The 26,258-nt window shown below is 49.5% G+C and overlaps 7 protein-coding genes across 9 annotated transcripts; 4 read left to right on the forward strand and 3 right to left on the reverse strand.

Moving 5' to 3' along the window:
* Positions 1 to 8: 8 nt before the first annotated feature.
* LOC121596584 (cytochrome c oxidase assembly protein COX20, mitochondrial) lies at positions 9 to 692 on the forward strand. The gene is made up of 2 exons (XM_041921647.1): positions 9 to 221; positions 295 to 692. Exons 1-2 carry the CDS (start codon positions 165 to 167, stop codon positions 601 to 603), a joined length of 366 nt encoding a protein of 121 aa, XP_041777581.1. The 5' UTR covers positions 9 to 164; the 3' UTR covers positions 604 to 692.
* On the reverse strand, positions 684 to 3,200 carry LOC121596575 (ribosome-releasing factor 2, mitochondrial). Its single transcript, XM_041921639.1, has 3 exons — positions 2,492 to 3,200; positions 2,043 to 2,412; positions 684 to 1,980 (listed from the first exon to the last, which is right to left on the reverse strand). Exons 1-3 carry the CDS (start codon positions 3,102 to 3,104, stop codon positions 711 to 713), a joined length of 2,253 nt encoding a protein of 750 aa, XP_041777573.1. The 5' UTR covers positions 3,105 to 3,200; the 3' UTR covers positions 684 to 710.
* Positions 3,201 to 3,287: 87 nt separating this feature from the next.
* On the forward strand, positions 3,288 to 7,460 carry LOC121596576 (A-kinase anchor protein 10, mitochondrial). Its single transcript, XM_041921640.1, has 3 exons — positions 3,288 to 3,534; positions 3,969 to 4,163; positions 4,240 to 7,460. Exons 1-3 carry the CDS (start codon positions 3,510 to 3,512, stop codon positions 6,198 to 6,200), a joined length of 2,181 nt encoding a protein of 726 aa, XP_041777574.1. The 5' UTR covers positions 3,288 to 3,509; the 3' UTR covers positions 6,201 to 7,460.
* A 69-nt stretch (positions 7,461 to 7,529) lies between these two features.
* Positions 7,530 to 10,502, reverse strand: LOC121596577 (protein wntless). Its single transcript, XM_041921641.1, has 5 exons — positions 10,235 to 10,502; positions 8,851 to 9,725; positions 8,618 to 8,785; positions 8,157 to 8,541; positions 7,530 to 8,078 (listed from the first exon to the last, which is right to left on the reverse strand). The coding sequence occupies exons 1-5, from the start codon at positions 10,338 to 10,340 to the stop codon at positions 7,972 to 7,974; spliced, it is 1,641 nt and encodes a 546-aa protein (XP_041777575.1). The 5' UTR covers positions 10,341 to 10,502; the 3' UTR covers positions 7,530 to 7,971.
* Positions 10,503 to 11,173: 671 nt separating this feature from the next.
* On the forward strand, positions 11,174 to 15,175 carry LOC121596580 (ubiA prenyltransferase domain-containing protein 1 homolog). Of its 2 annotated transcripts, XR_006005292.1 has the most exons (4): positions 11,174 to 11,936; positions 12,007 to 12,278; positions 12,360 to 13,276; positions 13,453 to 15,175. XR_006005292.1 is itself a non-coding variant. In XM_041921643.1 (3 exons), the coding sequence occupies exons 1-3, from the start codon at positions 11,897 to 11,899 to the stop codon at positions 12,990 to 12,992; spliced, it is 945 nt and encodes a 314-aa protein (XP_041777577.1). In that variant the 5' UTR covers positions 11,174 to 11,896; the 3' UTR covers positions 12,993 to 15,175. The 2 variants fall into 2 exon arrangements, 1 of the variants encoding a protein (XP_041777577.1); XM_041921643.1 differs by having other exon boundaries at positions 12,360 to 15,175.
* A 755-nt stretch (positions 15,176 to 15,930) lies between these two features.
* Positions 15,931 to 22,868, reverse strand: LOC121596572 (protein eyes shut). 2 transcript variants are annotated; one of them, XM_041921634.1, is made up of 7 exons: positions 22,654 to 22,868; positions 21,684 to 21,832; positions 19,599 to 21,600; positions 19,217 to 19,522; positions 18,623 to 19,149; positions 16,478 to 18,553; positions 15,931 to 16,391 (listed from the first exon to the last, which is right to left on the reverse strand). In XM_041921634.1, exons 1-7 carry the CDS (start codon positions 22,866 to 22,868, stop codon positions 16,237 to 16,239), a joined length of 5,430 nt encoding a protein of 1,809 aa, XP_041777568.1. In that variant the 3' UTR covers positions 15,931 to 16,236. The 2 variants fall into 2 exon arrangements, with proteins under 2 accessions (XP_041777568.1, XP_041777566.1); XM_041921632.1 differs by having other exon boundaries at positions 16,478 to 19,149.
* A 486-nt stretch (positions 22,869 to 23,354) lies between these two features.
* LOC121596583 (MKRN2 opposite strand protein) lies at positions 23,355 to 24,921 on the forward strand. Its single transcript, XM_041921646.1, has 5 exons — positions 23,355 to 23,772; positions 23,951 to 24,082; positions 24,150 to 24,227; positions 24,301 to 24,627; positions 24,685 to 24,921. The coding sequence occupies exons 2-5, from the start codon at positions 23,955 to 23,957 to the stop codon at positions 24,794 to 24,796; spliced, it is 645 nt and encodes a 214-aa protein (XP_041777580.1). The 5' UTR covers positions 23,355 to 23,772; positions 23,951 to 23,954; the 3' UTR covers positions 24,797 to 24,921.
* Positions 24,922 to 26,258: the final 1,337 nt, after the last annotated feature.

The following is a 26,258-nucleotide window of genomic DNA, read 5'->3' on the forward strand; positions in this document are numbered from 1 at the left end:
ACCGCCTTCAACCGTTTGACAGTACGGTGCACGCAACTGTCAAAATGATTTCATAACAGTGATTGGTTGGGTGGCACAGTTTGCCGAAAAAGTAATAAACTTAGCATGTTCCAGTAGAAGGGAAACAGTGTGGATGATCTGAATAGCCGCATCGATTTACAGAGATGACCGAAAGCAGGGTACTTACGGAAGACGTGGACATTGATCCACCATCGGAACGGGTAAGCGGAAGAAAATACACTGCCACATTCGGATGTTCCTCCACTAATCGCACGTGCGGTCTTCTCCCCACAGTCTGTGGTCATTTTTGGACGAGATGTTAGCACGATCCCGTGCTTTCGGAACAGCTACCTGTACGGAATCAGCATCGGTATAGGGGTTGGATTTTTGGCATTTCTAAAAACCTCACGCCCCCAACTGTCCACGCACATCGGGTTCGGTACGTTCATGGCAACGACGCTCGGCTATTGGTTCCCGTGTCGCTACACCTGGTCCAAGCAAAAGTTCGACGCTGCTCAGCTACAACAGGCACTGCAGCAGCAGGCGCTTTACGAGGGCACCGAAAAGGAACGCGAGCTAGCGATGAAGACGGAACAAGCCTGAAAAGGGCCTGGCACCGTTGCGCGTAGTAGTTGCAGGGCGTTGTGTACATTATTATCTTAAGAACGATAAAGAAACGCGTGTTCGCCGTACGTGCAATTCGTTACGTTTTATTCTAATCCCAACGCCCGTCTCATCGCTTGCGCTTCGTCGGATTCGTTCAGTGGCGAATGGCCGTTCGGTTCCATCGAGACGCTTGCCGTTCCGGAGCTTATCGTTCGCAGCACTGTTGAATAATCGCCCAGCTCGGCCAGAGGCGCAATCACCGTCACGACCTTATTGGCTGAACCACGCGGCGCCACATCTTCTATGCGCGCTCTACGTCGGCTCAAATCGGCCAGTATCGGTGGCAGATATTCGCTGGGCGTTACAATCTCGAGAAACATGTCCGGTTCCAGCAGCCGACAGCGCGCATTCGCCAGGATGTTGCCGATGCATTGGGCAGAGGCAGCCATAATGAAGGGATCGGCCGTTCCCTTCCCTATCGTCAGCGCGTGTAGCTTGATCGTACAGTTGGCCAGCTGGCCGCCCAGCTTGGGACCGCGCTGTAGAGCGGCGAGCGCTCCCTTGCGGAAAAACGTCATCTGCCTCGGTCGAACGAGTTTGAGTGTTTCCTGCGCTTCGGCCGAATTGTCCAGTACGATGCGCTCCTCGTTGCTCTCGCTGGCAGTGCTGGGATGGATGGTCATATCCATGTACACCGATTGTCTACTGCCGGCTATTTCCTTTTCTGCCCTCCACTCTCCACGGCACGGCTCGTCCAGTGTTTCCTTGTAGGCTATTTGAAGCGGACCGAGGTCGGCATCGATGCGATACTCGGTCAAAATGCGCGATTTCACTATTTCCAAATGCAGCTGGCCCATGCCACCCAGCACCGTTTGCCCGGTCACTTCATCGTACCGCACCCGCAGGCTCGGATCCTCGCGCTGGATCTCACGCAGCGCGTTGTCCAGCGCTGACTGTTGCCCCGAGGAGGGTGGTTCGATCGAGCAAAAGTAGACAGCGTCTGGGATTGTCGTTTGCAGGCCTAGCTTCGACGCTAACAGCAGCTCATCGTCTGTGCTTTCGTCGGTGGCATCGCTAGCCGTGGATAGCCGCTTTAAAGCCTTCTTCAAAGCAGCCGCATTCGCCACCACGAGGTCACCCGTAACGGTCGATTTTGGACCGGCACAGAGACCGATGTTTCCCGCACCGAAGGACTCGATCTCACGGTACTCATCCGCCAGCGGCTCATAGATGCGCTGTATCGTCTCCGATCCTCCTGTGGCAGTGATAAACTTGGAACCCTTCTTTACCGTTCCCCGGAAAGCGCGGATCATCGTGATAGGGCCACGCTGTTTGTCGTGCGTCACTTTAAACACCTTGCCCACGAAATCATTCCTGAAAAATGAAACGAATTCATAAAGTCGCCTTCTCTCCGCACTTGGCTATTCATTACTCACCCGAAACAGTCATAGATCTGGTTTCGTTCGCTTGGTGCAGGTAGGAAATTCAACACACTGTCCATTAGCAGCTGCACTCCAACATTTTTGTACGAGGATCCCAACAGCACGGGCACGATTTGCTGCTTCAGTGTACAATTACGAAGCGCATCCAGGACTAGATTCAGTTTAACGTTTTCCAAACTATTCGCTTCAATGATGGCCTGCGCCAGATTGTCGTCCATGCCGGACAGCAAGTCGATCAGCTCGTACAGTTTCTCCTGCACTTGATCGTGCAGCTGTTCGTCACCGATGGGGATGGCTTTGTAGGATCTGCCTTTGCCCTTGCTATCCCAGATGATTTGGCTGGCCGACAGCACATCAATTACGCCTAGAGGGGAGCAATTGATCGCCGTTATTGTGACTATTTCTAGCACTAAATCAAGATCATTCACCAGTCATTAGCTTACCTACCAGTTTCCCCGCCTCTTTGATGGGCATCTGCAGCGGCACCGGTACGGTGGACAGCTTCTTCTCCAAATCCTCCAGGCACGCATCGAAGTCGGCACTTTCTTTGTCCATTTTATTTACAAACACCAACCGAGGCAAGCGATGCCGATCGGCCTGCCCCCACACGGTGACGGTTTGCGCTTCCACACCGGCTGACCCGTCCAGGATGATGACCGTACCGTCCACGGCACCAAGCGATTGCTCGACCTCCATCGTAAAATCGATGTGGCCCGGTGTGTCGAGCAGGTTGATGCGATACTCCTTCCAGTTGAAGCTCACTGCTGCGCTGCATATCGTGATGCCTCGTTCGCGCTCCTGCTGCAAAAAGTCCGTCACCGTATTGCCAAGCTTGACCTCGCCCAGCATGTCGGTGCGGCCGGAATAGTACAGCATGCGCTCCGTCGTCGTCGTCTTCCCTGCATCGATGTGGGCCAATATTCCGATGTTTCGGATACGCTTCTCGCTGATGGTTCCATCGCAGTTGTGCACTTGCCGGCAGGACGCGACCGTGGCCGGCAATCGTGGCCTGAGCCGTGCTGCAAACGCTGCTTTGCGCAACCGATTGCACAACATTTCGGTTTTTTTGCGGTAGAGCGCGCGCGAACAGACGGTTCGATGGGTTGGTGTTTATTTACATCGTGTTTCCCCCCACCCTTTGTTTGCCGCTGCCCTGACAGAGGGGAATTTGACAGTTGCCTATCGACCGACGTTGATGACGTTTGACATTTCTTTATTTTCGTGTTTGCTTGCGTTTCACATCCATTCCGCAGCGCAACAGTGTAGCACAAACCATGGCCGATATCGAAAACACGGCCAAGCTGCGGAGATAAACATGATTGAATAAACGCGAACAGACAAAAACGGCCAGACAAATGAGCCCACAGAAGTGATTTAAATAGTGTGTGAATGTGTACGTGAGTGTGTGTGTCTTGCAGTGCGATAAACGATTCTTCTGGCAGGTTGCAGAAATCGACCAGAATGTTGCAGTTTCTAAAGAAGACAGGTTTGTGTTGTTTTTGTCGTTGTTTGTTGAAGCAAAAATGCGACATTCCTCCCATTTGTGTACTATTTTTTCTCTACTATTGAAAGTGCTCCAGTACGCTGGAACGCTTGCTACCCAGTTTGTGGACGAAACAGGGAGAGAGGCGGGTGAACATTTTTTGTTGTTGTTGCCCGCAGAAGCGCAATGCTTTCGTCGAACGATCAAACTTTCTCTCCGTCCGATTGAAAAGGGCGCAAGGCGGTGGGGCGAGAAAGGGGCGGTTAGGGCGGATTGTTGCTATTTGTGTATGTTCCATCTCGATTGAATTTCCCCCAGTGCATCGGGGAGGGGAGGATGGCCCAAGGTGGTTGCCAATGACCTGGGGCGTATATGGCAGATCTCGGGGTGTAATGGCTTTTTGCGCTTTTCATGATTGCCAATCACTTTTCCTCCAGGTCGAAGAAAATCCATCACAACCGGTAGTGACTCTTCTTCGCTAGCAACACTAAACAATGATGGATCGGCGACGGCGGCGGCGGCGGCATCATCATCGTTCAGAACGTCGGATGATGTCATCAACGGTGCAAAACCACCTGAAAGCGATGAGGAAGCGTTAAGGCTGGCAGAACGATACTGCTTCGAGCGAAAGGGTAAGGAGGCTCGCGGCGTGCGTGAGTGAATAATTAATCAGTTGATCTCACCCCTTGGAACAACAACTCGTTGCAGATGCTGACACGGTGCGCGTTTCGAAGCTTTCGCGCCGTATGGTTGATATTCTGGCGGAACAAAGCTGCATCTGCTACTTTGTGCAGTTTCTGGAATCGAAGAATGCTCTTTCGCTGATTAAGTTTTGGCTCGAAGTGGAAAGCTTCAAAGCGGCAGCATCCGGCGAAGGCGTGCGTGGAGTGTCCAGACCGTCCGGTGGCTCCGGCCACGGTCATGGTAGACTGCACCGGAGCGTGTCCTCCGACGGGTACGACAGTCTGTCGTATTTCAGCGTAGACTGTGATTCGCTATCGACGAACTCGTTCTCTGAAAATGCCTTCGAAGACTCCCAGTCAGCGGACGATATACGGGAACTCGATTCGCGGACGTCTCAAAGCTGTACACCCGTACCTCCGCCGACCCCGCTCGAGGTGCTGGAGGAGGTCGACATTAAAGATGACGGTACCGTCACCGATGAAGATGGTGCCTCCGTACCGGAAGAGGGTCATCATGAAACCAAGGATGGTAAGAACCCGGAAGGCAAACATTTGGAAGTCTGTGATATAACGATCATGCGACAGTCGCTAACCGACGACGAGAAGACACAAATCTGCGAAGCGGGCAAGGGCACAACATTGGAGTCGACGGTTGCACCTGCCAAGAGCAACCACGCGCTGACACCGTCGGCGGCGGCGGCGGCGGCGGCACAGCGACCCTTCAACTCGCTGATAAACTCGGACGCCGTACGAATATACCGAAAGTATTTGGTGTCCGCTTCGCCCCACTTTATCGAAATGCCGGCCACCATACTGTCCACCATCTCGCTGGCGCTTTGCAGTACCGGCACCTGCAGCGAGGTCATTTTCAACGAAGCCCAACACTTCCTGCTGGACATGTTGGAGCAAAGCTACCTGAACCCGTTTCTGGAGAGCTCCTTCTACTGCAAGTACACGCTGGAGGTGCTGACGAGCGAGAATCTGACGCTGCGCGACATTCTAGGCAGCGAAATGGCCCTGTTCTACTTTATGGAGCATCTGGAGCAGCAGGGCAAGCGGCACTATCTGGAGTTTTACGTCGGAGCGGTCAACTTTAAGCGCTCCTTCGAGAGCCAGCTCCAGGCGCAGAAGGATGCGGTCGTGCTGTATGAGAAATACTTTTCCCTGCAAGCCACCAGTTCGCTGGGCTTGAGCGACAAGATACGCTTCCTGCTCGAGGAGCACATCTGCTCGTCGGATCTGACCAGTGTGGCCGAATGCTTTGAGCTTCCGGTGCGAATAATTGAGCACTTTCTGGAGCAGCGCTACTTTGCCGGATTCATCAAGTCGCCGCTTTACTGTCGATTCCTGAGCGAGCTGCTCGGGAAGGTGAAGACAAACACGAACAATGACATCATCGGTGGAATACTACCCGGTGGCCGTGGGACGGAGCAACGAAACGGTGGTGGCAGCGCTGCCGGTAAGCGTGGCCATCGCAAAACGCTCTCGGACGTCACGAGTGATAGTAGCGCAGGAGTGGGCCGTCGCGGAAACACGGTCGGGTTTATTTCCTCCCAAAACACGCTGCTGGCCATGTCGGACACAAACTACCAGCGCAACCGCAAGCACTTGGTAGCGGTGGCACTGGCGGCCGCCGCCAGCAATGGTCCGGCCGGTGCCGCCGGCATGGCCGGCAGTACCGGGAGCGGTGATATCATGCAGATCGACTCCCGCCAGCTGTACAATCCGGATCTGCTGTGGCGACGCACCTCGCCCGTGTCGGGCCTTACGTTCGGACGGATCGACGCACTGGGACGGTACGAGCGGGATTTTGACATCGTCGAGCCACCGTCCAGCGATGACCGGTGGAATCGTAACCGGATCAAGAAAGCGGTTCGCAAACTCGTCAACCTACCGGAGGACAAGGCACAGGAAGAGCTCGCCTGGCAGGTGGCCGAGATGATTGTGAAAGACATTACTAACGTTACCATGAACAGTAAGACGTGATTGAAAACTGATTCTCTCTCTCTCTATGAGATTGGCGATCTGCGGCGGTTGGCGCATTTTGCATCAAAATCCAAATGATATTGGATGGTGTGTTTTTTTCTACACAACTCCTATGCCACCGCCTCATCCCATCCCATAGCGGACAGCGGGGGGATTGCTAAGCAAAAGTATTATAAAACCCCCCTTTCTCCCTCGAACCCTGGGCGCGCAACGCGTTCTGTGCTTTACAGAATATTATTTATTAGTAAAAGCGGCAAATTGGGCGAATCTCTATAAACACATCTCTCTCTCTCTCTCTCCCCCTTTCTCTATCTCTCTTTGTCTTTCCCTCCATTGTAACAGTATGGTGCTTATGAGAATTCGAGCAAGGAATGCTACAGTTCCGACAACAACAAAAAAGAACCGTAGCGCATATATCGTATAACCTATTATTTAGCTACTTACAGTAGATATCCTCCAACGGAGGGAACAAAATTGTATTATAACAATATACGCCCCCAATGTACCCGTATCGCCAGGTGGAAACCACTTGCGCGGGAACATATTTATCTACGTAATATCTCACACTCTTGAATAATTTTGCAATATATGGAGAAAACAATCCCCATTTTTTATCTGTTACGTAGCTGCACTAGGTTATCGTATTGTTTTTTTTTTTATTAGAAATTTAAGTTCTTCTCGAATAAATTTGTTGGGAGCTTCTTCCTTCTTTTTATCATATCATTGAGGGCGTCGGGTGATGGGGTAAAACCGAACAGGAGAAGAGCGTACAGAAGCAAGAGTATCTTAGTTAATAGAAGTAGAGACGTGCCAATACACATTTTGAGACAGCTTCGGGTTGAAGACGTTGGAAACGCGAAGGGTCTCGGACATCGTACACACCGAATCGATTGTCTTTTTTTTTGTAGGAATCCTGTCATGTTACGCTACCATGCTATCGAAGAGTAGTTGAAATTATTTCTCCTTATGATCGCGGACACCTTTTGAATGTTGAACTTGCTATTTTTTATTATTTTTTTTTAGTTGATAAGGTGCATTAACAGCATTCACTTTTAAATAGATATCTCATGGGAGTCATGGGCCATGGGCCACGGAGTAAAACAACACGTACACACAAACACGCTACCGTAGCTGATGTTGGCTACATACACCTAGAGAGAAGAACCGCAACCGACGCAACAGCATCGTACAATGTCCAATTATGTTAGACATATTTAAGAAATGAAATATATTTTCTTATAATAATAGAACAATGTTGCCAGCATTGGGGAGAGGAGTGTGTTGTTTTCTTTCCGACACAGCAAAGCAATTACATTCGAACGGACGGCGTACACAAAAATTGTCCAAGGTTTATTCAGTACCAAGAGTTGTACTACACACATCGAGACATTCAATAAGAGAGAGAGAAAAAAGGTAAATCGAACTATGTATATAGTCTAGTGGCTATACGTGATGGAAAATGCCCGACAATGTATGTTGGTGGCAGCAGTCGTCTTCCCTTACTTAGTACCTATTTTGACACAAAACTGTGATGCTATTAATACTGTGACATTTGAACGGAACCGCTACACTATTTAGGATAATGTTAGTTATACTGCACGGTTGACAAGCTGGAGCATTCGTAATCGTAATCGGTAGTATAAAATCTTAAAATTGATCATTCAAAAGTAGTGTGTAGCATATAAATGCGGAGAGCCCCTTGTTTGGGGGAGCAGTTTACACTTACTTTCGACGGGCGCAAGCCCAGCCCAGTCTTCCAACGGGATCGCACTTAATCCTGGGCCGCCTTTCGAGCGAACTGTGTGAGGGACGAAATTTCGCTCGGGTTCGAATCGGACGGCAGATTGCTGAACTCTATTTCCTCGCTCATAATGTTTTCTGAATAAAGAACAGAAACGGTACACATTAGTGTGAAGGGGAAATGATGCTACAAGATTGCAGGGGTGGTATATTTACCAGTGGTTTCGTTGGTGGGCCACTTCTTATGGCTGGGAGCGTACAGCACGATCAGCGCAAAGATGTAAATGTTCCACATGCCGTACACGCCGGTAAAGAAGGCGGAAGTAAACTCCAGATCGATGTTATCGTCCCACTTCCAGCGGCCTTCCGATACCTGCCCAATGATGAAGCCAATCACGGTCATTGCCGCACACAGCAGCGTGGCCAGCATTAGAAACTGGAAGCGATAGATGATGCCTTCGTAGTGTAGCCGTCTGGCGGACGACATCGACGGCAGCGAGGTGCGCTTAATGTTGATGTTGCAAAACACTTTCCAGATCATGTAGCACAGGAAGAAAAAGTACAATCCCGCTGATATGCCGGCCAGGATGATGAATCCAAGCTGAAAGGAAGGAGACATTCGTGCTTGAAAACGCCAACCACCACCGCGAGTGTGGTTAAATGTGGGCTAAACTTACCGCAACGTTTGCTCCCACTTTCGACACCCAGATCGAATAGAAGGGATTGCGCAGCTGCACGCCCCTTTCGCACATATCGAACAAGAACAGGGATACACATCCAACGGCAACCGCACTCAGATGCTTCCAGTACGTTTTAAGGCTTGATTTTTCGCCCGTCTCTTGAATCTGCGATGAGAGTGGGATGATTTTAGACGCATTGAATCGAATTAAGGTTTAATAAAACTACTCACCAGCATATGTTCGCCAGCAAAAATGAGCCAAAAGGATAGGAGCGTTGCGTAGAACACGCCCTGGCGTATATCGCTCAGCAGTAGCATGAACGGCATGTCGAAGAACAGCGTGAAATATTCAAACGGCATGTTCAGAAACGTCAGCGCACAGCCCAGTGCAAGCAGCATCTCTTCCAGCAGTGCCGGTTTGCGCTGCAGCAGATGGACCCGCTGCCAGAACCACGCCATGATCAGCACAATGAAGGGCAGGAACACCGTCTTGAGCGATACCCAAACCTTGGTGAAGCCGCCGTTCTGGTAGATCACCGAAAGGTGCAAATCTTTGATGTGGCCAATGTCCAGATTCATCCGCCGCTCGCTATCGACCGGCAGGCGCACGTTGAGCAGATAGTAATCGTGGTGCAGCGAACCGAGCTCGAACAGCGGTATGGTGTTGCAGTTGTACAGGTAGTCGTCCGTCACGTTGTTGGCCGAACAGTCGAGGTCGCGTTCCTCCAGCGAGGATGCCAGATACTTCCAATCCTGATCGGCGTCGCCCTTGTTCCGGTACGCCAGCCGCGCGTCGATCGTCATCTTGGTGTGCGGTTTGTGCAGCACGTTCGCGTCGAACGCAATGTCCGTCTGCAGCACGCCGATCAAATTCTGCTGCCAGCGGGAGTAGTCGAGCTGGCGGCCCTCCCGTGGCAGCGGCATCTGGAAGACGAACACGATCTGGTTGGCCATCTTCATGTCGTCACTTTCGATGTCGAAATGGTCCAAGCTTTGGCAGCGATCGTCACCCCGCGAGTACAACCATATCGAGGTGTCGTTGTGTGATCCGGGCACATCTTTACAGATTGTGGCCAGAATCGTCTGCACACTTGCCGGTACCGGTGCTGGAAATGGGGCAAATATATTAGGAAATCAAATAAAAAACACCCACACGCACTCCCCCCATTCACGTACAAGGCCCGCCGAAGCACGCACACTGGCATGGAGCGCAGACGCGCGTTAAATAAACAAAGAAAACCGAATCGAACGGCCGCGATTTAACCAGCCAGATGCCGGTGGGGTAAAATGGCTGTATGGCGGCGGTGGTGTTGATTCTTCAAAACCAGACGCCCTGCATGGCTTTGCTGTAGTTTATGAGTTTGGCCACTTTACCACTTCCCTTTTCCTATCAAAATCTTCCAGAGAAGAATGTGCCGCTATAAAGAAGCTGCTGTTTCAAATCATTTCTCTATAAAGCGTAAATTACTATATTCTATCGAATGGAGCATTTTACGGCCCTTTGTACACATTTCCGTTCGCCAGGTTCGCGAACCCGCAAAAAACACACACATGTGGGTGGGGGAATTTTCGAAGCAGGCGACGCCGTTTCCCCCCACGAATGCTGTTTACTCACCGATGAGACCACCCAGCAGGAAACAGAGGAACTGCAAGAACAGCAGAGATGCCACCAAAATGCTTAGCTTTTTGCCACTAAGATTCTCCAGTATTGTCCCCGACATTTTGACGGGGTTTTATCGTCTTTTTCACCTCGCTGCACTGCACACACACTGCACGCGTTTTTTCTTCGCACTTTTGAGTTCAATCTTCGTTTACAAGCAAAGCACCAAAGGAAGCAGGTACCTGCTGCGCTTGCCGACCAGCAATACACGAAAATTGGGTATGCACCGGCTTAGGCTGCGGTCTAGCATAGGTGTTTAGCAAGCGGTGTGGTTTGCCATCTTTCAATATTGAGATGAGATGTGAAGGTCACATGTTACCGAAAATTGGGACGTACAAGTTCACTGCTGGATGCGTTATACCGAAGATTAGATCGACAAGCTATTAATATTGCTTTTTCTTTTACTTTACAGTTAAAAGGACACATTTTCCAGTGTGATACAGTACACCATCCTTATTGCAAGAGCGCAGCCTTACCTTAATCGCTGGCGTTACGTGCGTTACTCTTTGAGTAACGGTTCACAATTATCGACGGATAGTGGTAGCTCAACGGCATAAATTTGGAATTTCAAACAAACAAAAAATATTGTTGTATGCTTATATTATGCATCCTTTGCAATATGATAAAAACATTTAAAATAATAACTAACAAAATATAAAACCAACGGCAACGATGAGGGTCATATGAGGTTCATAACATTGTTCGAATCATTGAATATTTTCCATTCCCTTTATACATGGTGGGATGATGTCACAAAATGTATCGCAATCATAGAAATACATTAAAACAGACCAATCAATGCACCAACATCGCAAAAAGAATATTTTATCATACAATTTTTTCCAGAATACCCGTCACACGATGGCCGGAGCGTCGCCCACCGTGCCCGAAGTGGATGACGTGACAAGAGGAGGAAGTGTCAGGTTTTGGAGCAGCAGCAACTTTACCAGAAAAAAGTTCCAAAAATCCAAAATCTGTGCTGGCCCGGCTTGCCGAAATCCATAGCAATCTCGAAACCCGATAGCAGCTGACACGGCGAGCCCGAAATCAAGCCTCACGCTGCCCTGCCCAGTAAGTGTTTTGCTGGGCCCCAAATGCCACTGAAATCCCTTGCGCACACAGTGGTGGTGGCACGGCGATAAAACACGACCAGCAGCTTGTTATATCGTGTGAATTGGAAAACAGATCGTTCATGCGACCAAATTGCGGTCGTGCAAAAAGGTGAAACATAACAGTGAGAGGCGTTTGCAAGATGCACAACGCTTGTGTCCGTTGTGCGCATTTCGAATAACAGTTCGCGTGGACGTGGATCGCCGCATCGGACGGATCGGAGGCACAGACAGGGAGGCAGGCCGTGTGCTGCTGCGTGTAGGAGTGTACCTCCGCTGGTGTGTAGAATGACGATGTGCAGATGCAACTCTTCGTAACAGCGAGCAAAGAAAACAGTACATTAAATCACACACTTTGCCGGTTATAATTAGATTGTGTACGGCGTACGGGACGCACTCAGGGGGAACGCCAAACGCGGGCAAGGGATCGTGGGTAAGGATACGTGTTTCAAGTGCCGTTAGGTGAATAATTGCCCGCAGAGATAAACAAAGCGATACCCGACCGACCATGGCAGCCAATAATCGAACGGCCGCTCCGCACATCAAAGGTACGCAAGTGGGAAATCCGTACCAATTCATAGCGTCTAACACATACGGTTTGCGTCTGTTTCGTTGTAGCACCGTTGATGAAGTTTAAAACGTACCTTTCCGCACTACGACCGTGGTCCCTGTCCGCCAGCTTGATCCCGACGTTGCTCGGAACTGCGCTGGCCTGCGAGAGCGGTTACGAACACCTAAGCTTCTTCACCTTCCTGTGCACCGTGCTGACGGTGGTGACGGTACACTGTGCTGGAAATGTGGTCAACACGTACTACGACTTTGTGAAAGGCATCGATGATCGCAAGGCGGACGATCGAACGTTGGTTGATCACATCCTTAGCCAGGATGAGGTATGTAGCAGCACCGTTTGAACCTGCAGCAAAACAGCCTTGGATAACACATCGTTTTCCCGCTATCTTTTTACGCGCCAGGTTGTTACATTGGGTGTGTTGCTGTATGGTGCCGGATGTCTCGGGTTCGTATGCCTGGTGTACCTGTCTCCCGCCAGGCTGGAGCATCTCGCGCTGGTATTTTTCGGCGGTCTGTCCTCCAGCTTCCTGTACACCGGGGGCTTCGGCCTTAAGTACATTGCCCTCGGTGACGTGCTCGTGCTGGTCATCTTTGGCCCAATCTCGGTGCTGTTCTCGTACATGGCACAAACGGGGCGATATGAATGGGCCACCATTTTCTACGCCATTCCGCTCGCGCTCAACACGGAAGCAATTCTGCACAGCAACAATACGCGCGACGCCGAGTCGGACAAGCGGGTCGGCATCGTGACGTTGGCCATCCTGATCGGCCGAACCGGCTCGTACATACTGTACGGTGTGCTGCTGTTTACGCCGTACGTAATCTTCGTGGTGCTCGGCATGAAGTACTCCGCGCTTTTCCTGTTGCCGATGGTTACGTTCAAGCAGGCGTTTGCGCTCGAGAGACAGTTCCGCAACGAGAGCACGATGCAGATGGTGCCGCGCCAGACGGCGAAGCTGAACCTGTTCTTCGGCATCTTGTACGTGGTGGCCTGCTTCGGCGCTCCCCAGCTACCGTTTATAACGCGAAAGTGAACCAAAAGAGGCGTCTACTAGCCGTTCGGAATGCAAATGTGCAATGGCTCGACTTACACGACAACCTAGGTTAGAGAAACACTGCGTACCCGTAGCGCCGGCTACGGCCAAAACTGCCTCCCCCTCCCCAACCCCCAAGAAGGATCTTTGTTAGTTGCTATTTATTTGTTAAGCCTTCTTCGTTAGGTCGTAGAACCAGATTGTGTTTGTGTACCAGGTGCCTGCGTGTACATGTGCTGTTGCGTAGACGAAGTACCAAGTATTTACGTTGACAAAGATACCAAGTAAGTACGAGGTGCGACGATTGCACACTCGTTCGCATGTGCGCCAGCCCGCAAAGGCTGAATTCGGTATGGCTTGCAAGAGTTTCGTAACCGAAAACAGGCCGATGCCAGGCCTTTATGTACCAGGAATGATTTAAATTAATTTATGAATGTAAAAAAATGAAATTTTATTACAGATCGACATTGCTCCACATTGTACGCGACCGCATCCGTACACCTCTATTTACCGAATGGACGCCCCCTGGTGGGATTTCGATTACGTTTTAGTACGATCAAGCGACAAAAGCATCCCGAGGATGCAGTATCTTTTATCAATCATAACTTTTCATCTTATTACTCCCGTCTCTCCCGATGCTGCTGTATAGCAGTGCAACATATCAGCAAATTGGCAGTGGTTTTCTCGAATTGAGGTGGTAAAACAATCGAAATCGAACGGCTGTCACGAATGGCTCGAATCGAACACCTCTATCAGCCCTATGTGAAAAGACCAAAGTCACAACAATCTTAAGAAGGTGATTCCACACAACAAAGAAGAAGGTTACTCAACAATGAAGAGCAAAAGGAGTTAGTAGAAAAAGCTGTAATTATTGTCGTGTAAGTAGTTGAGGACTTTTTTGTTGCTGTTGTTGTTGTCTGTTTCGCCCTTCATCGCACGCTAATGAGCTGTGGCACGCTATTCCGAGGCTTATCCCCGTGGGTAACATATGTCGGTCGGCCTACAGACACATGCTCAGGTGAAGAAACATGCTTCATTGAAATGATGTTTTAAAAGCTAATCGTATCTGTCTTTTTTTTCTTTGTCATCCTTCAAAGCCAACAATAATTAAGTGAGAGACAATAATTAGCTAATCGATAGAGAACAAATCATAAACAAAAACCTAGAAAAGCAACATAACACAAAAAGCATGATTAATTCAACATCGATCCTAAATACGCTAGGAACAATTAGTATGATAAGCAATGTAGAGAGGGAGGGAGAGTGAGAGAACGAACAAGGGAAAGGAAGGTCTTGCGTTAGTCGGCGAATGCTGGACGCGCGAATAACGTGCGTTTTTTGTAGTTTCTTCAGCTGCATCTGATCAGAGCCGTACCAGAGCGAAGGCACCATTTGGCCGATGGTAATTAAGTTTAATACGATCAAACACATGTACTCCCGCCGCGTTGCAAAGCTGGCAAAGGTAGGGTTTAGTTTATTATCCGTGATGTTATCGCATTATGGTTCTGGTTGATTTATGGAGGAGATTCTACTCTACAGTTGATAATTATTATTATTAGTGTACTTGCGCATCTTTTCGCGTACGCATCTTCTCGCGCGCTTTTCAATGCCTTCAATGGCTTAAAGATGGCAAGCGTTTTAGGCTTAATTTGTTTCCCGTGTTGTTGGCCGTACGCGCATTACGCGGTTCTCCTAGATTGCGTTTGAGCTACTAGAAAATCAGTGTTTGACCCTGTTAGATAATAAGTGCCATTTTTTTGGGCATAATGACGAAGATATATTCAGCAATGTATCAACAGCTAGCAATTGACCGGTTGTGCTGTGCGTACGGTCGCAACACGGGGAAACCACCGGGGGCAATCTGTGTGTTTAGTTGCGTGTAATTGCGAGGAATGATTGAGTATGAATGGCAATGGAGCGTTAATCAGGGAAATAGAAACCAGCTGCTGCAGCAAGTACTGTTTCGCTTGTTGTGTTGGCAACTGTGTGTGTGTTCGCAACTGCCCGTGCGCAACTCAGCGTTTATAGTTTTACGAATTAGGCGTATAAGAAATGGCGGCATTATGCTTACTCGTTTAGTCGTTCGATAAATGTGCCAAGATGCACTTAGCAGTTAGAGAATGTCTTACTTATTCTATGGTTGCGCTGTATGATCTTAGTAAAGCTATATGGTTTTCGTCTTTCCTATCCCTGTCCGCGCCAAGTTCGCGATGTATGATGCTACCGTATATATATATATATCCGAATTTCGTTATTACTTACAAAACGTTGCGATCGCTAGAACTGTTGTACAGTGCGTTGCTTTCCGTTCATATTATGCTCATATACGCTAGTAGTAAGTAGTGTAGCGGTAGTTGCTAGTGTAGCGCAGGGGGGGAAATGAATGCGCACTGTACTGCGCATCGCTCAGGCGTGAAGGTCTTCCATGCAACGCGTCGCCCTGGTAATCAGGTAGTAACACGTGCAGAAGAATTTGAATGTTATCGTTTTGCGTTTAGCAATGACAGCAGGGATGGATCTGTGTATGTAGGCAACTATTTATTATTTAAACGCCTCGGTTTTTGCCCACAATAGCAATTTGTAACACAGAACGGAACCAGCAGGAACTAAGACTAAGACGAAATAAACCATTTGATGCGGTAAAGTCGAAAGAAGCATGTTGTGTACGAAGCAAATTTCTGTGTTGAAACCACCGCCGAACAGTACAAGGGGTCCCACCCGAACAGGTTGCAACCGAACGAACAGGTTAGTTCGCCAAGCCAGAAGACAGAAGGCAAGTTGTTTACATCTTTTCTCATTTGACAGCTGTTTACATTCGCCACCGCGCTGTGATTACACGCTCGTGTGCATTTTCTGTGCAAGCATTCTAAACACCCAACAATATCCATCGAAAGTGCTGAAAATCTACAGCAAAGAACGCGTGGGAAACGTAAGCATTTTGATTTAGTTATCTTTTATTATCACTACAATCTCACATCTTCAGCTCAGTGATGAGGGGAAACATCGGTTTTGTGTTTTGGAATTGTGGTGTCGTTTGTGTCGGTCGGTCGCTTTGCCGATTGGAGGAATTTGGTATTTGAGTTAGAGAGATCGTAATGTTTATGGTACATGTGAGCGAAACGATGAAGACCTCCAATAAGGGATGAGGTAATATATTAAACTACACAAAAGTGTCTTACGAGCGGGGCTAGTCGGAATGAATTAAACTACACGACAAAAAGATGCATCACAGCGAAAGCGTCGCCTACACTGCACACTCGTCGATATTAGCTCCATCGTAATCGGTGTAGTCGAGCTCGTCGAGCTGATTTCCAAGCAGAATATGCTGAATGCACCCTTTGAAAGCGGAAGCAAAGTTTCCTCCCGTGCGATTGTACACGTCTTCGTCCGGGAATCCTCCTAGAAAAAAAAGGGCAACAGTATGGAATGATCAAAACAGAGCGGAAAGATAGTAATTATACTCTTTTGTAGCAATTTGAACGAACCTAGGTATGTTATTCCGTCGGTGAAAATGTGCTTCTCGATTGCCTGAGGATTTTGCAGATTTGGTGCGAGTTTGCCGGCGAGCAGTTCCGCCCCGTCCACAAATATGTGCAGCCGGTGTGCTTTTGTCTCCAGCAGCACATTATGCCAATCACCGTCGGCCACAAAGGCTTTCCAGAACGCGGCTGAATCCGCTCCGGCGGAGGGTTCGTGTAGCACCTCTTCCAGCATATTGCTAACGACGACCAGCAAGCCGTCCCGAATGCCGATACCAAGGAACCGGCCCGTTTCGTCTGTTGTCCACACCAGCACACCATCCTCTAGCGTGGAAATGTTGAAGGAAAGCTGCAACTCCAACGGCAATTTCCCCAGCACGCTTACACTGTCGTCGTTGCGTTTGTCCTTCATTTTGATCTTTTGCGATGGGATCAGGATATAGCTACGATCGTTAAACCCAAGCGACGAGTACTTGGTCGTCGCAATCTCGCAATAGTGCCCCGTCCAGCCTACCCCACAGCTGCACCGACCATTTTTCAAGCACTGTCCACTGTTGCGGCACTGCACTATGTCGCAGGACTCCTGTATCTCGCAGTTGACACCCTTGGAGTGCTCGGGACAGCGGCAGCGCGGTTGCGAATGTTCGTCCAGATAGCAGAGACCCCCGCCGGCACATATATCTCCACCGCACGGCGTTCCATCGCAATCGTTGATGTTGCGCGAAGCCACTATCGAGCTTTCGTTGAGCGTGATGCGTGTCCCGTTTAGGTTTACGTTCCGGATGCAACCTCGGAACGATACCGGATAGCCGGAAATTGCGTCATACGGCAGCGCGGAGAGGTCCGGCAAGCCGCCCAGGTAAAGGTCTTGCGTGAGGCTCACGTACTCCTCCCGGACCGATCCGATAATGGAGGTGCTCTTGCCCTCCACCCACAGCGTAAGCCGTTTGCCATATTTGGCCACACGGATAAAGTGCCACTCGCCGGTAGCCAGCACGTGGTTGCTCCGCACCACGGCCGTTTGCGTTCTGGTCGCGGAGACGCGGTACTCCACCACGCCTCCCTGCAGGCTGATGCTAATGAAGCCCTGCTCCTGTGCGTTGGAGTCGAACGTGCGCACGAAGAGAATGAGCCCCTTTTCCGAGAGCGGACGCACCTGCAGCTCGATGGCCAGTTGTCTGATGCGCAGCTGGCGGTAGCTTTCGGAGCGTGGCATTACCGCATGGCCGGTGTACTGCTCGGTGTCGTTCGATTCGGGCAGCACCTTCAGCACATCATTGATCTTGTCCAGCTCGCGAATCGACTTGAGCAAAATGGAGTGATTGTGGGGAATGATGTGCGAATGCTGTACAATCTTCTCGTACCGCACCTCGTTCTGGCGGTACGAGGCGGTCCAGTCGATGGTATCGCTGGCGGGCCATCGTAGCGCTAGATATGACCGACGACCCGAGAACGAAACGTCGCTCAGGTGCTTCAGGTTCGACTCGCATCGTTTGCCCACCCTTCCGAAGGGACAATCGCACTCGTAACCCGACACGAGCGGGAAACATATCGAACCCGCTGCACACTTGCTTACGCTTTCATCGCACGGATTGACCTTCTGCGAGCACAGGATCCCATTCCAGTCCTCCTGGCAGATGCACGTGAACGTCGACCCATGCTGCAGACAGGCGCCATTGTTTTGGCACGCGTGCCGATGGCACTCTTTCGTACCGCACTGGCCCACGCTTCGGCCACGCATGCCTCCGATATGTTGCAGCGGTATGTGCACTGGACCAGCCACCAGCCTGATATCAAACAGGCAGCCCTGGAAGCCTGAGTGGAGCGGCAAATCGTGCGGTAGGCTGGAAAAGTTGACACCCTCGTGGCCACCGATGTACAGCTGGGGTGATACATTTAGCTTTCGGCTGCTTCCCGGCGAGTTGCCGGAAATGTTCACCTTACCGTCGATCGACAGCCAAGCGGTGCGTCCATTTCTGCCTGTATGAATCGTAGTTGGTCGGGTCGGCTGCACCTGGATCGGTTGCTGGGTAAATATCCTTCTCGGACCGCTGCCCAAATTCCACGTCACGAGAATGAAACCTAAAACGGTAACGCAAACACCACCCTTATGTACTGTTCTGACTAGTTTCGCTCTATCCCCGGTATTACCTTGTATGAAGCTAACAGAGAAATGATCACTCTGATCGTGGTGATCATACGGTTGCCCGATAAATGCAAGTAGCGAAATCTGTGCCGTCGTAGTAGGAATGATTTTAAAGCTAAACTCAAACCGATCCTCCAGCGGGAAAGCGATTGGGTACGCAACGTACGAGGAAATGCCCTTGATGCTGCCGAAGAACGATGGCTGCAGGATGTCTAAATCATGCTCACAAAAATGGCCATGCTTGCCGTACGGGCACAGGCATAGGTAACCACTCTCGGGAAACGTTACGCACGTGCCACCGAACCTGCACGGGTTGTTATCACACACGGAACGTTCGCAAGTTTTCCCCATGTAGCCGAAGGTGCACTTGCAGCTCCAGGAACTGCTAGCACTAGTAGTAGTAGTGCTGGGTGCGTAACGCCCCGTTAAACCGTACCCGTCGGCCTCCACACATACCGCTCCGTTGCGGCAAGGGCTGGAGAGACAGGCCAGCGAGGTGCATTCGTAAATCTTGTACGCATCTTCAGCGTTACTGTAAAAGAAGAAGGCGGATGATAGATTATGTTGCAGCAAACTGCATCAGAACAGAACATCCTCACTCAAAGATGGCCACTGGAGCGTCATTAATTTCCAGCTCGTAAACACATCCGGTAAACCCGTGGTAACGTGAAATGTTGTGACTGAGGGTGTACATCGTTTTGATGGGACGGCCGCCCAGATGAAGCCAGCTCTGCTTGATGGAAGCTAATGCTGCCATTCTACCGGGACCACCTTCCTGTCCCGTCTGCTCTCTCGCGCTGTTGTAGACATTCCCCAGCCAGGTCGGTTGTTCGCCGCTCATCGCCAACGTTTCGTTCACATGCAGCGAGGCGTTGCAATGACTGTAGCGTTCATTGAAGTTTAATCTAAAATGAAACCAAGAATTGAAACAACGATTACTGCAGTGCGTCTCAGGATCGATAGGAGCCTAAGGATACTTACTGCACTTTAACGTTCAGCTCATAGCCATTGTTGACTGTGCCTTCGATTTCGCTCAGCAGCATCGTTTGCAACCCGCAGGAGAACTGAAACTGTAGCAAACCCTTGTGCAGAAACAGTGCCACATAGTGGTTGCCTTCGTCGCCTTCGGCCGTTGCCAAAAGGATCAATCCTTCGCGCGACGTTAGCTTGGCCTTAAACCGTACCGCCATGGACGCTAGCTGTGCCAGCTGTGTTTCCACCGATGGACTGACACTTGACAGACTGGTAGGGTCGATCGAACCATTACGCCGGTAAATGATATGCCGTAGGAAGGATTCCTTGGAGAATGCTGCGTTTTGTATGCTCACGGGAACGTCGCAGAATGGTCCTGCGTAACGGAAATCGCAATGACAGCGAATACCGTTCGGAGTCATTGCACAAGTACCGCCATTAGCACATACGGTATCGTCACACTCCTGGATCACGTCCGGCGAGCGTGTCGTTGCGGGTGGAGCGATAGTACCCGAGGCGGCAGTGGTTCCACCTTCGCCAGAAGGAATCAATGTGGTACCGGATGAAGTTTGATGTGTGCTAACTCCTCCGCTGGTCGTGATCGTAGGTGTGCCCGTTACTTGATCCTCACCTTGGAATGGTGGAACCGATCGATTTGTCGGAGATTCGGTGAAGAACGAGCTCAGATCGGGTGTGAGTGTGGAAACCCGGGGAACATCTGATGTGGTAAAAAGAGTGTCCGTAAAAGGCGTCGTTGCCTGTTCGAAAGGTGTAGAATCATCATCGGCGGTTGGAGGTTTAGAGGAGGGTTTTGACGTGGTGTAGTCTACGCTTGCCGAAACGTCTAGCGTGCTATCTTGGTTATCAGGCACGGCAGAAGACTTTTCCTCTACAGTAACCGCTGTTCCAGCCGTCTCGGTTATTGTAATGCTCGGAGTAATCGTAGCATCTGTTTCTGGCGTAGATTTGGTTGATACTGGTTGGCCATGGTCTGATGATGGTATCACAGAGCTATCGGTAACACTTTCACTGATGGGAGAGGTGCCATACGCATCACTTCCTGAGGGACCCGGATAGCCAGCAGGTACTTGAGCAGTTGTTATCGCTGGGAAGCTCCCATCCGAAACTGGTGGCGTTCTGTTGTACGTCACATCGGTAGAAGGTTCCGTATAGTCGCCAGAAAGGGAAGTTGCGATTGTTTGTGAAAATTGTGGAAAACTCGTACTGCTTTCCGAGGACACGTCGTCAGTTGTTCTCCACACGTTGTCCGTAGAAAATGGAAAAGATTCCAGGGTAGTCGCGAAGAACGATGTGTCGGTCGTTTCCTCGCTCTGGAGGGTGGTACTGCTGAACGGTGCCGTGTAATTGCAGTCCATCTCAATCTGACCGTCCGCTTCGTAGATGAGACACTCGCAATTTTCTCCGGTAAAGTTTGGCGCACAGGTGCAGAAATACTCATCCACGCCGTCGATGCACGTGGCACCATTGACACAGCGGGGCTCCGGGCCGCCTAGCTGACATTCGTCGTACTGCAGCTCGCAGCGCTCTCCGTGAAAGTCCGGCACACAGTAGCAGGTCGGAGCATCTTCCTCTATCAAACACAACGCTTGGTTAGCGCACGGTGAGCTGGCGCAAACCATGATCTCTTCCTCACAGTTTGTACCACCGAAGCCCATCGGACAAGCGCACACGTACGAGGCAAACTTGTCGATGCAGATTGCACCATTCAGGCAGGGCGATGAGGCACACTCATTGATCTCGGCATCACACAGCCGGCCTTCGTAGCCCTCGGTGCAACGGCAGGAGAACTCCAGTCCAGGGCCCTCGATGCAGGCGGCCCCGTTATGGCACCGATCGCCCGTCTCACACACCGCTATGTCCAGCTCACAGAACTCTCCCTCGTAACCCAGCGCACAAGTACAGTAGAAGGCGTTGTCCTTATCGTTACAGAGGCCACCATTTTGGCAGGGATTGGACTGACATTCGTTGAAATTCTCCTCACAGTTTAATCCTATCAACAAAACAAGCGTGTTAGTCCGGGTAGTAGTAGACATACATTAGAAAAACAGAGCAACGATGGAGTAACGAGTTTACCTAGGAAACCATCAGGACAGGTGCAGTTGTAGGAAGCGACACCATCGATACAGGTGCCCCCATTGAGGCATGGGTCCGACCAACATTCATCCCAGTTCGTCTGGCAATGCACACCGGTGTATCCATCGATGCAATAGCAAGAGTATGTGCTGCGGAGACAAACGACAAACAAACGAAATCAAGCAAGAAACAGGGAGCTGCTGCTGGAATGCCTTTGTAGCACACAAGTGCACGCTGGTAAATACCATCAAGCAGGCGGGATCTACATCATAGGTAAACATATCTCTAGGATACGGGACCAAATTCGCTTTTGCCACTCTAGAGAGGGAAGTGGATAAACAAACGAATGGTAAAAGTAGGGGAAACCATGCTCTTCTCCTATTCCACAATTCCACAAGGAGATACGATTAGGATCTTGCGCATATTTTTTTTTGTTTTACGTTCAGCTCGAAGGGGGGCTAGACAGAGGTTTGGGTCCTGCGGTTAGCCAAGGTATGGTAGCATAGCGTTAAGATGTAAATTACACCATTAGCTTTTACGAACTATCAATATCGATTATACAGCGAACTGCAACAGCAAACTGTTTCAGACAAACTAACGCGCTCACAGGGTGTGTGCGCGTGCGGGAGGGATGGCGATACGCGATGTGTGTAATGCTTCGTACTTAATTCCTACATCAAGTATCCAATTTATTAACGGGGCATGTGTTACTCCACGCATGAATAATGGCAGTGCGGGAGGGGGCAGCAACAGCACCACTTTCGTAGGCTCAATTTTCCATTAATTCGAGCTACGTCTGATCGATTTTTAATGAGCAACGACGGGTGGGAACACTGTTTCCGAACCAATAACCTTCTTCGAACTTTGACTCCAATCTACCAGTCCCTGGCTGGTGGTAATTCAATGTTGCAGGATACAGCCACATACTCACACAGGACCGGGGGTTTGGGGCGTTTGGGACGATGATTACCTATTTAGATCGTCGATGCACACACCATACACGCATGGGTTGCTGAGACAGGCAAAGCCTGCTTCGGACAGGTGCACCAACGAACCGGATATCAAGCAGAGCACTACAATCGACAACCACCGAAAGCACTGTGTCCTTTCTGTTAATTTAGTCGGTTGACTTTGCATCCTATTTGTTGTCTGTTGGACAAAACTGCTTTCACCGCACTTATCCATTGGTGGTCTACTGCACTACAGGATGCGGATGCGAACTTATTTCCAAACTTTGCACGCTTGCCCAACACAGGATCTGCACCGGGAGGTTATTGTATCCTTTTTCGTTTGCACTGCCCGGATCACTACAGCACCTTAACTTAACTGTTTACTTCATTTTAGTTGTTGCTAGTCAAAACTTGAAACTAAATATCTGGATGGCACTGTCTCAATTTCAAGCCAAGCATCAAGAAAGGACTGAAACTGTTCCACATTCGAGAACCACGTTGTAGCACGATCCACGAAATACTATTTACGGACCATAAACAGCGAAGGCGTTCTTCGTTGCTTCCTCTACGCTGACGATGCGTGTATGAAGTGCGCCGAGGAAGGAGGAAAACTACATTTTTCCGTACGACTTTTCGTTGTGCGTCCGGCATGGCCTCGTCTCCGGCCACTCCCTTCCTCCTGCCAAAGCATGTTGTGTTTCTACAGCGTGACTAACACTGTATCCTGGACGGTCAAAACATACCACACGTATCCACCACCGTTCGGTTGCCAAGGGTAACCGGAAATAACAACCAATTTCAGCTGATCCAACAGGAGCTATTTAGACAACCCGACAGGGGAAAGTTTTCAGCTCCCTCATGCCGCCGGGTGCTTGCGGAACTCGGTTGTATTCCTCACAGTACTTGAGCGATGTGGAGCACATGGTTTTTCGAAGCGCTCTACGAAAGCCGATTGTGTCGAGCTTTATTGTGTTGAAGCATGCAATTATATCCTTGTTGCATGGTGACCGCATTTTGCCGGTATGCAAAACAGAAAAAAAAGGATGTTCTGCTACGTTCGGTCGGTATTGTCAGTGTGGCTGAACCGTTGGAACCGTGCAGAGCGCGGGCGGGAAATAGTTAGCAATTCGACCAGGCTGGTAAGTCATTCATCAAACGGGTAAGCCTTCTTGTGCAAAGGGTGAGAATTAACTTTACACAGTTGGGTTTGGGAGTGTCTCGGAGGAATGTTTGCGTGGTAACAAGCGTGTTAATTCATTACTGTAAGCTGTGTGGTTTGTGTGCAATTCTTGCTATTCTATCGTCTGTTACTTCTAGGAAGATGTTTGATTGCCGAGACTTAATGTGCGTACGACACTGCAATAGAACCATTTTTTCATACGACGTCTTAGTCCAATGTCCCATTTGCTGCAAAACTTTGGGCGAAAGTCTAGACGAAACACCATTCACGTAGGTATTAAAAACACACAAGTAAATCCAAAACTAAAACCAACATTGAATGTGTTGCTTCTTGCAGGTTGCCGTGTCCATTTGTCCGGGCATATCAACATCCCTGTTCGATTGTCCTTCGACCGTCTGTGGGAGATTTTTTGAGGTACGATGATGCCCTTTAACACGGTTTTGTTGTATTCGAAGTCTGCAATAACCGTATCTCTCTCTTCTTGCAGCTCATTTCAAAATCAAAATAATCTACACATTGGAGTAACATCGTCCAATGGAACGATCTATGAGTTCGACGTTAAAGGTTTAGTTAAAACACCATTCAATAATAGGACCGTGGCCTTGAAAGACGAAAGCTGGGACCAATGTCTTGTAATTGCTCATGTACCCGAATCGTGGTACGACCGATGGGACGAGGTGTTGGAACAGATTTCAACTGATCAGTCGTGGAGCGAAGAGATGTACGAGAAAGACTCCCACAACTGCTACACATTTGTATTAGGCTTTCTGAAAGCACTGGAGTACGGAGAATTTTCGGCGCTTTGTCATGACAAGTATGGGGCGGAATGTTTGCATATGGTTTCTAGTAGATTAAACCGTGCCTTTTTCAGATTATTGTTCAGTGAGAAGATCGTGGCTTCCAAGACACAAAATGCTGCTAAGTACATCACCATCCATCGCAAGCTTCAAGGGTGCAATTATTTCACCGAAGAACAGGAATGAGAAACTATGGACTGATAGTAGTAACAAGAAACTGACTGTGATCCGTAAGCCGTATTTCTATGTGAAGCTATCCGAAGCTTCATATTATATTTTGTAATAAAAGTGATTTGACTGTAACAGCTCAATATGAAACAACTGAAGATTTGATTTCTTCTACGTCCTAGTCCTACCATACCAACGGTCAATTCAAACCGTTGTGCTTCTTTGGCTCCAAACATCTATAACTTTGCTGTTTATGAATAGATTTGTACAATAGTTAAGATTTGTGTTAAAAAATGATCACTCTTTCTTTGGATGCAAATTTTAACAAAATAAGATTTATCTTATGTCAACCGCTATGCATATCACGTCGATTGTGTGAGCTTTGTGCGTAATCAAAAGTGCTCGAGTCGAAGAATCTTTAGGCACCGCTACACCTAACGCGAGATTCGATGGACATTCTGTTTAAATCGTATATATTTCACGAAGATACTGGTTTTAAGATAAAAAAGTGTTCAAAAACTTAATCTAGCGTGATTTGCTTTTTGTGGAAGTACGGTATTTTGTTTCATCTAGCTATTTTTTAAATTCACACAAGACACGCCTCCCGTGTATGTGAGCCTTAAGCGTCGAGCAGCTGCTCGAACAGCTCTCGCTAGGCGTGTGCATGTGTGTGAGTGCGTGAGAGAAATTCAGTCGTCATAATTTTCATCGCAAGATCAAATTTTTTCATTACCAATTTTCGCTACAGTTTACTACCGTGACGAAGGAAAAAGGTGCGTGTAGTAGGGCTGGAGCTGTATCTTTTCACCGTGGCTTAATTGGCCGAAGTGCATCCATGTGGGGTTGAGTAGCTGGTGGTGCGGATTTCCCCTTGGAATTGGTGTTTTGCATAGTGTACGCGGGGAGAAGGAGGGTGGTGCGAGTTAAATGGATTGTTTGTCGTAGATTGCGCTGTACGTGTGCTTACGTGTCCGTGCGTCTTCTGGAAATGTGTTACTCATCCCCGGACGGACGTAGATAATTGGCGTATGCCGTCGCATTTGGTCTCGACGCATCAACCTCGGAACGATTTTGTGAGCAGTAGGAAACGGGGAAAGGGTTAGCGGATGGTGCGTAAATCCACTGCTGCAACACCAGCGGAAGGAGCATCAAGTATATCGGCAGTATGTGTGTGTGTGTATGTGTGTGTGGGTCTTCTGTGTTCAAGCCCACAGACTGATCGATGATCGCTTCCTGCGCTGTGAAGTAGGCTGTGGGGCAGCAGGGGAAGAAGGGCAACAGTGCGACTGGAGAGACAAGTGGGACAAATATCTGCACAGGAACAAAGCAAGCATCCGCCAGGGCCAGTGTAAAGAAATGGGCTCGTCTTTGTAGTAGGGGTGCGGCAGTTTCTATCTCGCCTGGGTTGTTGAAAAAATCCTGGCCTGGCATAAACAGCATCGGAAGGCGAGCGAGCGAGAGCGCTAGAGTAGAGTTGTAC

The sequence above is a fragment of the Anopheles merus genome, chromosome 3R, assembly GCF_017562075.2.
Source record: "Anopheles merus strain MAF chromosome 3R, AmerM5.1, whole genome shotgun sequence".
NCBI classification, from domain to species: Eukaryota; Metazoa; Arthropoda; class Insecta; order Diptera; family Culicidae; genus Anopheles; species Anopheles merus.